The 16470-nt window shown below is 42.3% G+C and overlaps 1 protein-coding gene across 2 annotated transcripts in view; it reads left to right on the top strand.

Moving 5' to 3' along the window:
• The first annotated feature begins 784 nt into the window (after window positions 1-784).
• The window catches only part of ARNT (aryl hydrocarbon receptor nuclear translocator), a 41225-nt gene continuing 25539 nt past the window's right edge, over window positions 785-16470 (top strand). For both annotated transcript variants that reach the window (XM_067569730.1, XM_067569731.1), the window contains exons 1-4: window positions 785-878; window positions 12181-12292; window positions 14005-14061; window positions 16177-16221. In XM_067569730.1, the coding sequence (XP_067425831.1) occupies window positions 854-878; window positions 12181-12292; window positions 14005-14061; window positions 16177-16221 (239 nt within the window). In that variant the 5' untranslated portion in view covers window positions 785-853. The remainder of the gene's footprint in view (window positions 879-12180; window positions 12293-14004; window positions 14062-16176; window positions 16222-16470) is intronic.

Below are 16470 nucleotides of genomic sequence, written 5' to 3'. Positions count from 1 at the left end.
CCTCGCAGGCAAGGGAAAAACCAACAGAATAACCAAGGCAAATCGTTCCAAAGCTAACCCCAAGAAACGTGTCTGGGTGTGCAACGAACTCAGGCCCCAGCAGCTTCACCAAGAGCTGAAATTTCCCATGGGGGAGCCCTCCACTGAGACAGAGCAGCCGCTGCTACCAGGGCTGGTGTGTGCGCAAAGCTCATCCCCAGCCAGGGTTGTCATCAATTGAATCCTTGCCTGGGACAGCCCAGTCCCTGGGGGCAGGAGGGTGCGCATCGGACCCCAGATTGTGGGAAGAGAGGAGAGGAAGCTCGTGATCCCAGGAGGGGGGAGAGGACAGGCTCAGCCCCAGGTGTGGGGGGAACACATGATCCCAGGAGGGGGGGAAGCATGTGATGGGGATAGCAGGACTGAGCCCCACTTGGGGGGAAGCACATGATCCCCAGGTGGGGGGAAGGGCTCAGCTCCAAGCTCGGCCACAGGACCCCCGGGGGGGGGGGGGAGCAAAATCCGGCGCCTGGCCCTTTAAATCCTCCTTTACGCCATCCCGATGACATCATCGCAGCGCACACCCTCACAACAAACTCGCCCTTTAAATCGTTCACAGTAGAACCCCGCCCCCTCTGGCCGCGCCTCACCCTGGCCACGCCCCCGTGCGGGGGAGGGCAGAGCGTGCTGCAGACGGCCCCGCCCCTTCCCTCCCTGCCCAATGGGGAAGAGGCAGGGAGCAGGTCCCCTTCCGCTCCCCCGTGACGTCAAGCGGGCAGGCTCGGTTGCGGCGCCAAGGGGCGGGCTTTCCTGCGCCGCCATCTTGGACGTGTAGGTGGGAGGGACTGAGCGGGGGGGGGGCCCGGCCGGGACCATGGCAGCTACCGCCACCAACCCGGGTGAGTGCAGGGCCCGCGCGGGGCTGGCGTGGGGCGTTAAGGGGGTTGGATGGGGGAGGGGAGGTTTGGGGAAGGCTGGGACGGGAGAGGTGCCGGGGGAGGTGATGAGGGACCTGGAGGACAAGGCTTGGGGGAGGGGTGGCCGGGGGGCAGCGGTGGAAGTGGGGGGGACCAGGGATGTGTGGGCTGAGCTCGTGCTGGTGGAGGTTAGAGATGCTTGGCCTGAGACGTGGGGGTCGGGGGGGGTTTAAGCTCGGGAGGGGGGAGTACGTGAGATGGGGCTGAACCTACCCCCCCAAATTAACCCCCCCCTTCTGCACTTCAGTTTGTGCTCCGTGTTGTGTTGTTGTGTTGTGGGCTAGCATGTGCCTAAGCGCACCCAGCTTCCCTTCAAGGCCCACACGTGCACGCTGCCCGAGCTGTGGCCTGGAGTGTGTCTCGCTTTCCCAAGGGGCGCTCCAGCCAGTGCTTGGTTTTTTTTTTTCCTCCGGGCTGGTTTTTTTTTTTTTTAAACAGCTACTACTGGTGCCTTATTTCCAGACCTTTCCTGTTCTCTGGTGGCCTGAGTTTTTGCCCAAGCACGAAACAAAAATCTCCCTGTCACCGATTGCTCAGAACGTGAGACCTTTGCAAATTGTAATTCAGAGCCATCAAAACAATAGGAGCCCCTTTCCTCATTTCTAAACTGATTGACAGGCGAAACTGACAGCACACAAGGGCATTTGAGCATGTAAGCACCAGGCATAGTCTGCATCTAAACTTTATCTAGCTCTGATTGACAAACAGAAGCTCTTTTTGGCTGGGTGGAGGGGGAAATATGACACTCGTGATGCGTGCTAATTAAAATTGCATCTTTCACACCTTGTTGTAGATGTCTGGTTAAATTGTTTTCTCATTTGTATTGGTGTGTATCTGTTGTAACTTCCTTGAGATCAGTGACGTTATTGTGGCTTTACAGCATTGTAACTGAGATCGGAATTTTGGCCTCTGCTTGTGTTCCTTTGAATTGTGGTGTTTTCTGCATATTCTCAATTTGTGGCTTGAGGCTGATTAGGTCTGTGGCTGTGTGAGTTGTTCAGGTTTATCTAGGACTGTTTAATCGAATTCTTAAGGATGACATTTTCATTGTAATTAAACATACCTTGGTGTAGTATCCTTGTGTGGCTTTCAACATTAAGAAAGCACCTTGGGTCTTTAGTTTGTGGTGACCTTGAGGTGAGGGTGCAGCACTGACGTCTAGAGAGACGTGGTTGTGGTTTCACATATAAAAAACTGAAATTCTGCAACATCCTGAAGCTAGAGTTTTCCATAACTGAGTCATTGAAGCTTGCGTTGCCATTTGGTGAGCATATGACAACTGAGATTGAAATTTAGACCCCAATCCTGCAAACACTTACACATGTGCTTAACTAATCGATGAGACTTCTCAAAGAAGTAAAACGTTGAGCATGTACGTATTTACAGGATTGGGGTCTTATATTAAAGACATTGCTCCTTTCTTGTCTGCCTAGACTATTGTTGTATTTGTTTCTCAGTCCATTCCCATTGAACACTTTTTTTTTTTTTTTTTTTAAGTAATTAATACAAGGAACCTGCAATGGAAGCAAAATTGGGCATGAGATTTTTGTGATACCCAGTCAACCCAAAAAGGATCTTGGAGCTCATTCTCACATTTGTTATTTCTGGCTTAGCCATTTATTTACATGTTTTGTCGTGTACCTTTTAAGTTTATAGAGGCCATGAACTTAGGGAGCCCCCTACCTCTACCAGTTTGTTTTAACACACATCCTCATTTATCTATGCTAAAGGTCACAAACATATATATGCTTTAGCTCACCATCACTTATGTAGGCAAAAGGTCCTGAACATATGTATGCTAACTTGCCTTAGCTCAACATACAGGATGTGGCCTGTAGCTTCCTTGCGTTATGGCCAAAAATACTCTACTACAACTCTATAAACCTATTATAATAAAACAAACAATCAAACCCATAAGAAAAAATATATATACAAGCAGGCTAGCCATATGGGTGACCTATTTTAGTGTTGAATTTTGTTTTCTCTTGCAATTTCATGAGCAAAGAGTATTGTTAAATCCACAGCAAGAATTGCTTGTTGCAGTAAAGCTAGAGAAAAAAAACATTTTGTAAGCCAGACTTTGTAGTACAATAGCATTTCTATGAACTACAAAGTAAATACACAAATAAGTATTTTAAATTGTTCATACATGATAAAATGTTTATGAAACGTAGTTGGTCTATAGTATAGTTTTATAAAACGTAGAAAGAGGACCAGAAAAGTGCCACAGTGGCTAAACAACAAAGTAAAAGAAGCAGTTAGAGGCAAAAAGACATCCTTTAAAAAGTGGAAGTAAAATCCTATTGAGGAAAATAGAATGGAGCATAAACTCTGGCAAGTGAAGTATAAAAATATAATTAGGAAGGCCAAAAAGGAATTGGAAAAACTCAAAGACTCAAAAAGTAACGGCAATTTTTTTATAACTATATCAAAAGCAGGAAGTCTACTAAACACATCGTTGGGCCACTAGATGCTCGAGATTCTAAAAGAACACTCAAGGAAGATAAGGCTATTGCAGAGAAACTAAATGAATTCTTTGCATCAGTCTTCACAGCTGAGGATGTGAGGGAGATTCCCAAACCTGAGCCATTCTTTTTAGGCGACACGTCTGAGGAACTGTCCCAGATTGAGGTGTCATTAGAGGAGGTTTTGGAACAAATTGATAAATTAAACAGTAATAAGTCACCAGGACCAGATGGTATTCACCCGAGACTTCTGAAGGAACTCAGATGTGAAATTGCATAACTACTAACTGTGGTATGTTGCCTATCATTTAAATCAGCTTCTGTACCAGATGACTGGAAGATAGCTAATGTGATGCCAATTCTTTAAAAAAGGCTCCAGAGGTGATCCCAGCAATTACAGGCTGGTAAGCCTAACTTCAGTACCAGGCAAATTGGTTGAAACTATAATAAAGAACAGAATTACTAGACACACAAGATGAATATGATTTATTGGGGAAGAGTCAACATGGTTTTTGTAAAGGGAAATCATGTCTCACCAATCTACTAGAATTCTTTGAGGGGGTCAACAAGCATGTGGACAAGGATGATCCAGTGGATATAGTGTACTTAGATTTTCAAAAAGCCTTTGACAAGGTCCCTCACCAAAGGCTCTTAAGCAAAGTAAGCTGTCATGGGATAAGAAGGAAGGTCCTCTCCTGGATCAATAACTGGTTAAAAGATAGGAAACAAAGGGTAGGAATAAATTATCAGTTTTCAGAATGGAGAGAGGTAAATAGTGGTGTTCCCCAGGGATCTGTACTGGGACCAGTGCTGTTCAACATATTAATAAATGATCTGAAAAAAAGGGTAAACAGTGAGGTGGCAACATTTGCGGATGTTACAAAACTATTCAAGATAGCTAAGTCCAAAGCAGAGTGCGAAGATTTACAAAGGGATCTCACAAAACTGGAACTGGGTGATTGGGCAACAAAATGGCAGATGAAATTCAGAGCTGATAAATGCAAAGAAATGCACATTGGAAAACATAATCCTAACTATACATATAAAATGATGTGTATAAATTAGCTGTTACCACTCAAGAAAGAGATCTTGGAGTCATTGTGGATAGTTCTCTGAAAACATCTACTCAGTGTACAGCGGCAGTCAAAAAGCTAACGGAATGTTGGGAATCATTAGGAAAGAGAGAGAGAATAAGATAGAAAATATTGTATTGCCTCTTTATAAATCCATGTACGCCCACATCTTGAATAATGCACGCAGATCTGGTCTCACCCCATCTCAAAAAAGATATATTGGAACTGGAAATGGTACAGAAAAGGACAATGATTAGGGGTATGGAAAAGCTTCCATATGAGGAGAGATTAATAAGATTGGCACTTTTCAGCTTGAGGGATATGATAGAGGTCTATAAAATCATGAATGGTGTGGAGAAAGTAAATAAGGAAGTATTATTTACTCCTTATCATAACACAAAAACTAGGAGTCACCGAATGAAATTAATAGGCAGCAGGTTTAAAATGAACAAAAGGAATTATTTTTTCACACAATGCACAGTCAACCTGTGGAACTCCCTGCCAGAGGATGTTGTGAAGGCCAACACTACAACTGGGTTCAAAAAAGAACTAGATAAGTTCATGGAGAATAAGTCCATCAATGGCTTTTAGCCAGAATAGGCAATGATTGCTGTTTGCCAGAGGCTGGGAATGGCTGATGGGATGGATCACTTGATGATTACTTGTTCTGTTCATTCCCCCTGAAACACGTGGCATTAGCCACTGTCAGAAGACAGGATACTGGGCTAGATGGACCATTGGTCTGACCCAGTATGGCCGTTCTTATGTTCTTAACTTCATCCTGCTGAGTTGCATGATATTTAGTATTACAGAGGCACTCTTTAAACATTACTAAATTCACATGTCAAGAACAAGTTTCCCATCTGTGTTTAATGTTTATAACTGTGTGGCTACAGTTTGACAAGCAGATCAATAATAGCTTGATTCTCTAAACAGGAAACATTTACTCTGAGTAAGCAGTCATTGTGTATGCTAGGATAATGTTTGTAAGATAAATTATTTGTCAGCCGCTGTCCTTGCATGCTTTGACCCTTTTTTTCCCTTTCCTATTAAAAAGTGGACTGTGAAGTTCAAGTGAATGAGTTAAGCCCAGAAATATGCACTGACTGTCCTCCTATTAAGCAGAGTGAGAGTGTGGTGGTGGGTAAAACTGGTCACAAAACATGTTGCAACTTACAACTTTAAAAAAAAAAAAAAAAAAAAAAGGTGTTAGTTGAAACTTCTGTGCTGTTAGGGCCTGGATCCTTAAGTTCGGCACAGGAAGAACACTGTGCCCTTGTGGACCGTCATTGACTTCATTGGAGTTCTGTAGGTGCAGGACCTGTTTGTGCCCAGCAGCTTGCAGAATCGAGTTCTGAGCCTGTTTAGCGGAAACAGTCAGTGCACTTTTCTGGGTTTAATTCAGTTTTCACATTAGCCTCGCTGTTCATAAGTGCTTATGTTTCAACCTAAGCAGAAAGCAATGACATAGTGCTGAGTGGACTACAAATGAAGCACCTCTTGTCATTTAAAAAAAGTACTTCTTATATTTTAAATGTATCTTTATAAAGCACCGTATCTTTCCACCCGTCAGCCCCCAGCAGTTAGTGGATGGCTCCCCCATAGCAGTGTTTCTCAACCTTGTAAGTAGCAAGTACCCCCAACTTCTGAACATTTTAACAAGTACCTAAACACTCAATTTTTCACTCTGAGAAACACAGTCTTGAGAAACTATACTCCATAGCTTAAGGCTTCATTGCTTAATGGAAGGATTTAAACTCTTGAGGAGGAGCCTTGCATAGTATTTTAAGAATAGTTTTAATGACAGATTTTACCTGTTTGTAAGATTTTTTTATTGGAGTGGGGGAATAACATCCTGAGAACAAAAGGGAATAGTAAAAGGAAAAAATGCCTTTCAGATGGAAGTATACAGTCAGACCTGCTTTATACAAATCAGTCTACAAACTTAATGTTTGTTTGGATTATGGGAACACTGTTAATGCTGATAGGACAAAATTTGACCGACTAGTTTTATTATGAACCTCCATTCCCTGTTGTGCATATCTGCTTTTTTAATATTGGCAGTAAAGTGAAAGGTACAATGTTTATTTGTTCATGGTCTCTTGTTAATGTCGCTTTCTTTTCCTACAAGCCTTGGTGAAGCATCACATAGGTGTGAAAACTGTGCCCTGCCTCATAATAAATGCACAGCACTAAAAAAAATGACTTTTTAAAATATGCTCTTTTTTAAAAAAATACCTGAGATGCTAAAGGTGACCAAGACATTTGGAAAATTTTGTCACTTTTAAGGGCAATACATTTTTTTGGACAATTACTTACATTCAGGTTTGCTGTGATTTCTCTCCCTCCCTCCCTAAACTGGGAGAACCTATTAACAAAGGTTTTATTAAATGAAACAACATCAGTATCCAGTTCCCTTCTTAAGCATAGTTATGCAAACCAATAAAGTTATGCCATTGTCCAAACAGTAAACCTTGCAATTCTGTGAGTGAAATACAAGAATGCAATGATCGTCTTCTAACTACTTACTCAGATGTACCAATCTGTTGTAGCAGCTATCAGATACTAATAAACTTTTTTTGTAAATTTCCTTGCTGTTTCCATACCTAGCCTAAGTTTCAGTCAAATGTCTTGTGCTAAAATATGCAAAACTGATTCTGAGCTGGCTAAACTGGCATGTCTCTTAAAGTATACAATTCAGAATTCAGCTATTGTCTTTCATGTTTTTACTTCTGTGGTATTCCACCATTTTGATGTCATCAAGTGAGACAACCTCCTTCACAACAGAACTGGTGTTGAAATCTGGTTATTCAATTTTAAATGCTAGAAGAGAAAGAAGGAACTAAAGATCATGTTCCATCCGTTATTTTTCAGCCTGTTCCTGTTCTGGACTGAAGCTATCTATGGTGTTTTGTATTTGCAGTCAGTCATATTGGTTAGAAATACAAAAGATCCATAGCTTCTCTGTGTGTGAGGTTTTTTGGGAGTTTTTTGGTACTTTTGTGGTTCTGGTTCTGTAGTGTTCATTTGATATAATGGGTATTAAAGGCAAACATGAATTACTTCTGGATGGAAGAGCTGATATTGAGCTGCTGGAAAGGCTTGGAACAAGGACTTAAAAATTATCATTCTGGCTATGTTTCCATGATGACAATAATGTAAAACATATTCTGTTTGTAGCTTTGTTGAAGATCTGCCATTCCACTTCAGCAGACAAAAGTTTCTCTCAATGACGCATTTGATCTTGAAGAAACCAACTCTCAGCACTTACGAACATGACTCTTTCCTGTCTTGCTGCTTAACTCCTGACAGTGTTTACAGTTTCCTTTTAAAGAATAATGCTATCATTGCTTCAGTGGATATGTTAATTCGGACCATTCAAATGCTTGCTTCCTACCATTTCATCTGGAGGCACCTTTAGTCAAAACTTCATACACTGACTTTTGATAATTATTAATTATTTGTGTACAGTATTGGTCAGTAGCTTCCACGTTTACTACAGTGAGAATAAGAAACTACTTAATGAAGTTAGTGCTGAAGTCTGAAAAAGATGAAGAAGCCAATGGCATGCCCAACCTTCATTTCAGACGTTTCTAGGTTAGCAACATCCTGAACAGTTCATAACACCATTTTCCTCTTGTGACAGTGGATTCCACCCACTAGCCATGTGCTTCTTTTCAATCTCTCCATCTATTTCCCTTCCCCTCTAGGCTTCTAGGCAGTTCTAGAACTTTAATGTTACCTAATAGGCACCACAAGCCTTAATCTCATCACTTCTCTGCTAATTTCAGTATAAAATTTGTCTTCAGGCTAAGATTAGAAAAAAGACTGGAACCTAATGTTTGTTTAACATGTTCATATAAATGTTTCCAAATGACAAAGTCCTCAGATTTTTAAACAGTCTTGAAGGGTTTTTTCTGAGATTTGGGGAAATGCAAATGGATTTTCCACAACCTTTTTTATATTATCCCTTTAACACTTAAATATGGGACTTTGTCCTTCTGTAGCACTTTTCACTCCCAATCTCAAGGCATTCTACAGACTTCATTTTCTTAAGCCTCACAACCTTCCCCTGAGGTAGGCCAGTGTAAGTGTGGTTCCAGTTTTTACAGATGCGGAACAGGCAAGGGGTGAAGAGACTTGCCCACATTCATGTGCTGCATTTGGAAAAGACCCGGAGCCCTGTTCTCTTAGCTCCCAGTGCTGACAGCGGCCTTTGGAAATGCAGTGAACATCCAGACAGATCAGAAAGGAGCTGTCTTAAAAAACATTTTTTTTAAATTGCTGTATTGCTTGTAAATCAGTCTTAAAAATACAAGGTAATTTCCTTCCTCTGTCTTTTAACCAGAAGTTCCTCCCTCCTTAATAGAACAGTGAGATACAGTGTCAGCTTCAGGAATTCCAGAAAAGTCAATACCATGGTTTAAACAGGAAAAAATTACATGCATCATAAAGCCAGCAACTCCTCGAGCAGCCACACATACACAAGTCTAGACAAAAAACAAACTCCTCCTTCTAAACCACTTAACTTACCCTCAAACCGAGGAGTAGGTTTCACTAAACAAATGAAGCATCATCAATACCGTATTGCCAAGTGCTATATGCTTTAGATCCCAAGGTACAGGAGAAGCTATTCATTTAAAAGAAAACAAAAAACTAAGTCAGATTCATAAATATTTGTGTTCCCAAACTTTCAGGCATTCAAAACATTTAAGATCCTTATGTAGCAATAGGTGCTCTAGTGACCAGAAAGGAGGTAGGGAAAGGATGTTTTTTACTAAAACAGGACTGGAAACTCCAGGTCTTTCCAGACATACAAGGAACTCAGCTTCAGGTCTTTCCAGGTACACCATGTGAACTTGGGTACATCACTTTGAGGGAATATTTTTTGAATAGATGTCATTTATTAAATATCCACACAAGTTTGACAGGGAACATAGGTAAGAACCTAACTGCACTTTGCCCTTAATCCCCTTTCCCATATTGAATTCATCTGCAAAATGTGTTTTTCATGCTGCCCAAGATTTGGGGACTTTACTAAGCCATCAATCCTTTTAAAAAAGGTGAAGTAACCTCTTCTGTTGCTATAGTTAGGTGTTTATATCTAGAATTTCCAAGCTATTGGTAAGGCTGAGAATAATGGCTCTGCTTAATGTTTATTCCACAAGGCAGTCACTTTTGGGAAATTCTACAAATTGGCAGGGAAGGTTGCCTTACAGCGATATTATGCAGCGGTCTGAGCCACACTCAGGTTGCAAAAGAGACTAATGCAGGCCAGCAGTGTATTTTGGAGAAATGTTTGGGGAGAACTGCATGTGCTGTTTAAAAATGCTTTGGAGGATTAGGCTGTAATCTGTTTGAAATCAGATCACTTGAATTCTTGCACAGATGCATGGCAAAAAAAATGTTTCCGACTATTAGCATTGACAGTTGTTCACATACATCTTTTTGCTGAGTGGAGAGTGACTTTGGCACAAAATGCCTGTAAAAATCCCCCAAAGCTACTCCAGTCATGAAATACATAATGCATCGTTCACACCCAAAAGATCTAGCATAAGTTTCTTGATTGATTTGTGACTGTGTGCTGTTTATTTTACTCCAAATGGATGGATTTTGTTGTTGTTCATGACAAGACGTCTTGATTACAGTACTCTTGGCTAGCCAATGAAATTATTGTAATGATCTGTAGTGATATGAAAACTTGAATAGTGTGTTGCATGTTGTGTAGTATAATTGCAACACAAAAACATGCTGACTGCACTGTATGTAGTACTGGAAGCTTTGATATGCTTACTTCTTTATTTGTATTGCAGTAGCACTTCGAGGCCTGAAATGAGATCAAGGCTCCATTGTGCTATGCTCTGTACAAGTTCCTTGTAAGAGAGTCCCTGCCCCAAAGAGCCCACAGTCTAAATAGGCAAGACAGATTGGGAAGGAAAATGGAGGCACAGAGAGGAGATGTGGCAGAGCCAGGAATTGATCCTGGGGTAAAATCGTGGCCCCATTGAGTTCAATGACAAAACTCCCATTGATTTCAGCCTGGCTTCTTGTGAGTTCCAGTCCAGTGTCCTATCCATTGGACTGCCCTGCCTCTGTCTCTCCTATCCCAGGTGGTCTGATGAGGCAGACGTGTTTTTTCACCTTCAGGGCATACTGCAAGACTCCGTTTGCCAAGGCTGTAGTCGGAGAGTCAGGTGGGATTCTTTAGTTGGAGAGAACAGCTGTTTTGGTCACTTTGTCTAACATTGGGTTAGCAGTTCAGTGCTCTTGGTTATAAGTGAGCCTAGAGGTTGATGACACAGCCTACATACTGTTTTTTGTTTTTGTTTTTTTTGTTTTTGTTTTTTTTTAAAGCAAGTAATGTAATTAACATATTCATTTGGGGGTTTATTTGGGTAGACACATCTTATTTGGGAAAGAAACATGAATATGTTATATGGGGCAGGAAACATCTCATTGCATTTAATGAACTCAGCTCTATACAAAATGTGATTAATTCAACTGGCTTTGAATTCTAACATGCATATTTTAAATTTGGCTTTTCCCTTGTGCTTACATGTTGCTCCTGGTTAAAATCTTTACTTCAGCTTAGAAGGTTTGCAGCAAAAAAATTTAGTCTTCCCAGGATAAGAACTTACGTCTACTATGTACTTCTTTCAGTAAAAGGAAATAGCTTCTCTTGGGTTAATTGTTGTGGCACCAAAAATGGGGACAATGCTGCAATTTCAAGTACGCTTTCTCAGTTGTTCTGTCATACGATGGAGGCACATGGTTAATATATTTGGGTTCAGATGGAGTCAGTTTGTTTAGCTTTGTGTTTCAGCATAATTACTCAGTGTGAAGTTATACGGGAACTATAGAAGCAAGAAGGGATTAGATAGCTTGGTAAAGGAGATACAAGTCCTTTTGACTTGGTCACCAGTTTGAATCCAGCCCAGATTGCTAGTGTCCATAGCTGCTGCTGTTCTGTGTTTTGGCCTATTTTGGAAATAAGGAGTTATGCTAGGTAATGAACAAGAGTGGTGGCTAATGTTACAGTTGGCAATTCCACTAGAGAGGTTAAGGATTGAATGGTTTCAGGACATCTCCCTGGTCCAATTCAGCACAGCTAGTTACATAATAAAACTCTATTCTCCTAAAATGTTTCATCTGTTGACTACAAAGGGTTCTACAAACATTAAACTGCCCAGCACTCTTGTGAAGTAGCATCCATACCCATAAGAAAAATGCACTTCCTAGTGCCGGCTCTAACATGGGGTTGATTCTTTCCTCATTTGTATTAATCATTTAGTAACTCACAGTTTTCCGTCCCTCTCCCTTCTGTGTACCAGAGCGGGGCCAACAGCTAGTATTTGAGTCAGTCTCAACTTCCACCCACAACCACACCAAGCTCCTCCCCCTTAAAAGGAGCACATCTTTTACTTTGATGATCTGAGCTTTTGATCTTATGAAAACAGCATGTGCTTAGAGTTTGAAATGTACCCTTAATGCAGGCTCTGGAGAGGAGAGCTATATGCGAATCTGACTTGCACATTGTATAGTCTACTCTCTTAAATAGTTAAAAGGCTTAACTGCATGGGAGCTCAGATTGAATCACTTCTGATGGACACCTAGTCTAATGGATAATGTGCTTCAAAATCTGAAAATAGTGGGACTTGGCCTAATTGCTTTTTCTATCCTGCTCAGAAATGGCATCGGATGTACCCTCCTTGGGTGCAGCAGTCGCTTCTGCGAACCCTGGACCTGGTACGCAGGCTGGAGTGGCCATTGTCCAGAGGACAAACAAGAGACGACCAGGGTAAGTTCTAATAACTAAAAACACACTATGCTCCTTGACAGTGTCTGCTCCCTTGCAAAGCAATTTGTGTAATGTACTGAAAATGGTCAGCTTTGTAACAGACAATTCCTTACTTTTGAAAGGGTTTAACTATTCCTCAGTCACTTCAGATACCTTTGACTTCTGTTTAGTCATTTTTATTTTGTTGTATCTTTTATGCAAACCGTATTCCCAAATGCCTCTAAGTTAACATGATTAGAGTTAAAGGGTGCAGTCAAAAGAAGTTGAGTTTCAGGTCAAAGGAGAAAAGATGTTTTCATCCCAGGCTGGGAATGACATGGGAGTCGTTGAAGCACAGATTCAAGAAGTCTGCTTCAGAATATGGTCGCTGCTAAGGAGAAAACACTTCTGCTGGTGCAGAAGCAGAGACTGTGGGAACGGATGAAGGATGCCAGTGAATCAGTAATACTCCTGTAATGCCTTTCTGATGGGACTTTGTAGGGAAGCGATCCCCAAACTTTTTAGTTGCGGCCCTCCCCACCCCTGTCTGCATTCCCCCTGATGCCCCACCGCCCTGCTGGGGCTGGGGGCGGGGCCATGGTCGGGGCTGGGGGCTACGGCAGGGAGTAGGGCCCCAGTGGCCGGGGCCTGAGTCGGGAACAGCAGCCGGGAGCCAAGCCAGGGAACTGCGGCTGGCAGCCAGAGCTGGGAGGTGGGACCAGAAGCCAAGGCGAGAGCAGAGCTTGGGGCAGAATGGGGTGGCACCCCCTCCTGACTCCCCCATGGGGGCTGGCTCGGGCCCTGCCACGCCCTCCTTAATGTTCCTCTGCGTCCCCCTGGGGGGGCGCCCCACAGATTGAAGACCTCTGCTGTAGGGAAAACTTTATTATAGCAGTGGTGCTTGTACTGCAGTTTTATTGTGCTAAATACCTTTACAGGTTGAAGGGGTAGAGAAAGTACATTTTAATAGTTTCTCTTAAAATGCTCATTGCTGGTAAAATCCTCTTATTTTCAAGCCAACTAAAACCTTCCCTCACCGCTCCAGCACAGTCTGCCAGCTACTTGTTCCTTGCATTTTATTTACAGACTCGTATGCAGCTGAGCTGGTTGTGTGTGCTAGGTTCCAACTTGAAATGAAGCAAAGTGGCAACTCTTTTCCCCCACCTATGCATACAAAAGGTGGTCACAATAGAAATGGCAGTCCTTGTCTCTCACACAGTGATGCAGTCTAATATCACTAAGAATACTAACTGTACAGTTTAGAGTTAACTGACTTTTCCTTTTTTTAAAGTAAAGGAAACTTGACAATTTTAAAGTTGCAAAAACCAAATTCTCCAGTTGGAGATAGCCCCCTTAATTCCCCACACCCTGATCTGATCAGAATGGCAATGTGCTTTATAAGATCACTCGCTCTTCTGAGTCACCCATGGTATTGGGCAATCAAGATTACTGCATGGCAAGGGTTTAATCAGAGGGTGATATCATGCCAAATGGACTTCAGCACCATTGCACGCTTCATTTCCGACAAGTGTATGTGGGAATCCCCCCATCTCAGTTTCCTGGCTCTTCTCGGTTTTACTTTAATGTGGGGTGGTTTTTAATGTTGGTTTCAAACAAATTCGGCATCTTTCCAAAGTGTAGGTTGAAGGGCTGACATGCAGCAGAGTGGATAACCGGTCTGAAAGGAGAAATTATTTCTGGTAATGGTTGCTTTCCCCGCTTCTGTTTTTCAGGCTTGATTTTGATGATGAAGATGATGATGATGATGAAGGGAACAATAAATTCCTCAGGTGAGGCAGTTCTCTCCATGCATAGACTCTTTCAAAATATACAAAATTTATGGTAAAACACCAGGTGAAAACTCTCAACACATGACAAAATCATTGTATTTTATTTATGTAGGGTTTTTTTGTAGACTCAATAATAAAAATAACGTACAGTTGTATTTGGTGCCTCTGGCCCCCACTGCTGCACCACCCCCCTGGGCTTCCCATCACCCCCCCTGGACACCACTGCTTCCCCCCCTTTGCCCCGAGCTGCCTTCTACGGCCTCGCACCCCAGGTTCACCCCACTCCTTGCCTCTTGACCGCAGTGCCCAGTAAAGCCAGCCCTGTGTCTGATGAGTCCCGATGTGGGGGCTGAAATCCTCCCTCGGAGCTCCTGGGCAGTGCAGGGAGGGGCTGCTTCTTTGCCTTCTCCCTTATCTCTGCCCAGGAGGTGGTTGTGGCTGCAGGAAAAACCCCTAGTGGCTGCATGCAACCACCGTGGCCACATTTGAGAAATGCTGCTCCAGGTTAGCGTACAGCTGCTCCTCACTGCTGAGCACTCCCAGTAGCTGCAAACTTCCCTGTGTATCATAATCCATACAGAAGATTGGGAAGTAATGAAGAGCTTGTGTAATGAATCTGTGGTCCAGTTAGATGGATTAGTTTTTTGATTTAGGCAATCTAATGCAATCTTAGGATGTCAGGCGAGGTATTTCCGGTAGATATGGGGAAGTGTTATTACAAGACACTGGTGGGACCTCCTCTGGAACATTGTGTGCAATTCTAATCTCCCATGTTTAAGAAACATGAATTCAGACTGGAACATGTAGCCTTTCTCTGCATCAGGATGATCAGAGGAATGGAGAAACTACCTGACACGGAGAATTAAGGAGCCTAACAAAACAAGGATTAGATATGCTTGGTCTCTATAAATACATCAGAGGCGCAATACCAGGGAGGGAGAAGCATTATTTTGGTTAAGGGCAAATGTTGGCACAAAAACCAATGGATATAAACTGACCATCAATAAGTTTAGGCTTGAAATTAGATCAAGGTTTCTAACTATCAGAGGAATGAAATTCTGGAACAGTCTTTCAAGAGGAGACCTGGGGGCAAAAAAACCCTAACTTGTTTTAAGACTGAGCTTGGTAGGTTTATGGGGGGTGTCTATAATGGCATGTGGCCCATCCCATATTGCTGTTAGCAAGTATCTGCAGTGGCCTGAGATGGGACACTAGAAGAGCAGGGCTCTGAGTTACTACAGAGAACTCTTTCCCAGGTGTCTAGCTGGTGGATCTTGCTCAATGCTCAGGGTCTAACTAAGTGCCATGTTTTGGGGTTGGGCAGGAATTCTCCCTTAGGTCAGATTGGCAGAGATCCTGCTGGTTTTTTTACCTTTCTCTGCTGTATGGGGCATGGGTTGCTTGCTGGTTTGAATTAGAGTAAATGGTGGATTCTCTGGAATTTTAAATCTGTAAATTGAGATCTGAGGACTTCAGTAACTCAGCAAGAGGTTATGGGCCTACCATAGGAGTGGATGGGTGAGTTTATGAGGCCTGCAATGTGCAGGAAGTCAGACTAGGTGATTGTGACTGTCCCTTTTGGTCTTAGAGTCTGAGTCTAATGAAGCTCAAAATCCATATCACAATTTGTCAGTTTTTCCCAGTCTGCATGTCATTTTGCTATACTGTTTCATGCCATTCTGGCTTCGGAATGGCTAATGAGCATGACTGTGATTATGGTTTCTTTATTTATTTAATGGTATGTAGGATTTATCTTCTGAATTCTAAGCCATTGAATGGATGAGGCTATGGGAGAAATTATATCTTCAAAGCATAATTTAATCCATCGTTTTACTTATGACTTTCAAGCAATGGGAGGTGGCTGCTCTGGTATGCCATCACTCTTATGCGTCATGTGGAAGAAATGCAACTCATAGGCTTCTTAACCTCTAAGCACTTGGCAGTGGGAAAGAAAGCTATGGCTTCACTATGCCAGGTTGCAACTTGTATCCTACGTAACTGGTGGGGTTTTTTCAGCATACATCTCTCCCCCACGATTTAATATACTTGTTACATGTCATTCCTTTTCAATGATTAAGTATTTTAAAACATTTTTCCCTTTTTTCCTCCTCCTAGATGTGATGATGATCAGATCCCAAATGATAAAGAGAGATTTGCCAGGTAAGAGTTTACAGTACTGTACCTCACAAAACCCACAAAGTCACACTGCTTACATATGGGGAGTCTCACCTACCCATTAGTGTATGTTCACCACTCTTCTGAGGTAATGTTCATTTTTTGGTGTTTTGTATTTTACTCTGAGGAAAGCCTACATCTTGCACCAGTAAAGCTAGAAATCCTGATAAATTGTTTTGGAGCCGTTTGATTGTAAAGGTATCAAACTAATTCAATGTTACTTTTTTGTGATGC

The sequence above is a fragment of the Emydura macquarii genome, unplaced genomic scaffold (assembly GCF_026122565.2).
Source record: "Emydura macquarii macquarii isolate MOO-44397 ecotype Brisbane River unplaced genomic scaffold, CSIRO-AGI_Emac_v2 contig_2924, whole genome shotgun sequence".
Lineage (NCBI taxonomy): Eukaryota > Metazoa > Chordata > Testudines > Chelidae > Emydura > Emydura macquarii.
This window is presented reverse-complemented; position numbering and strand designations above follow the sequence as displayed.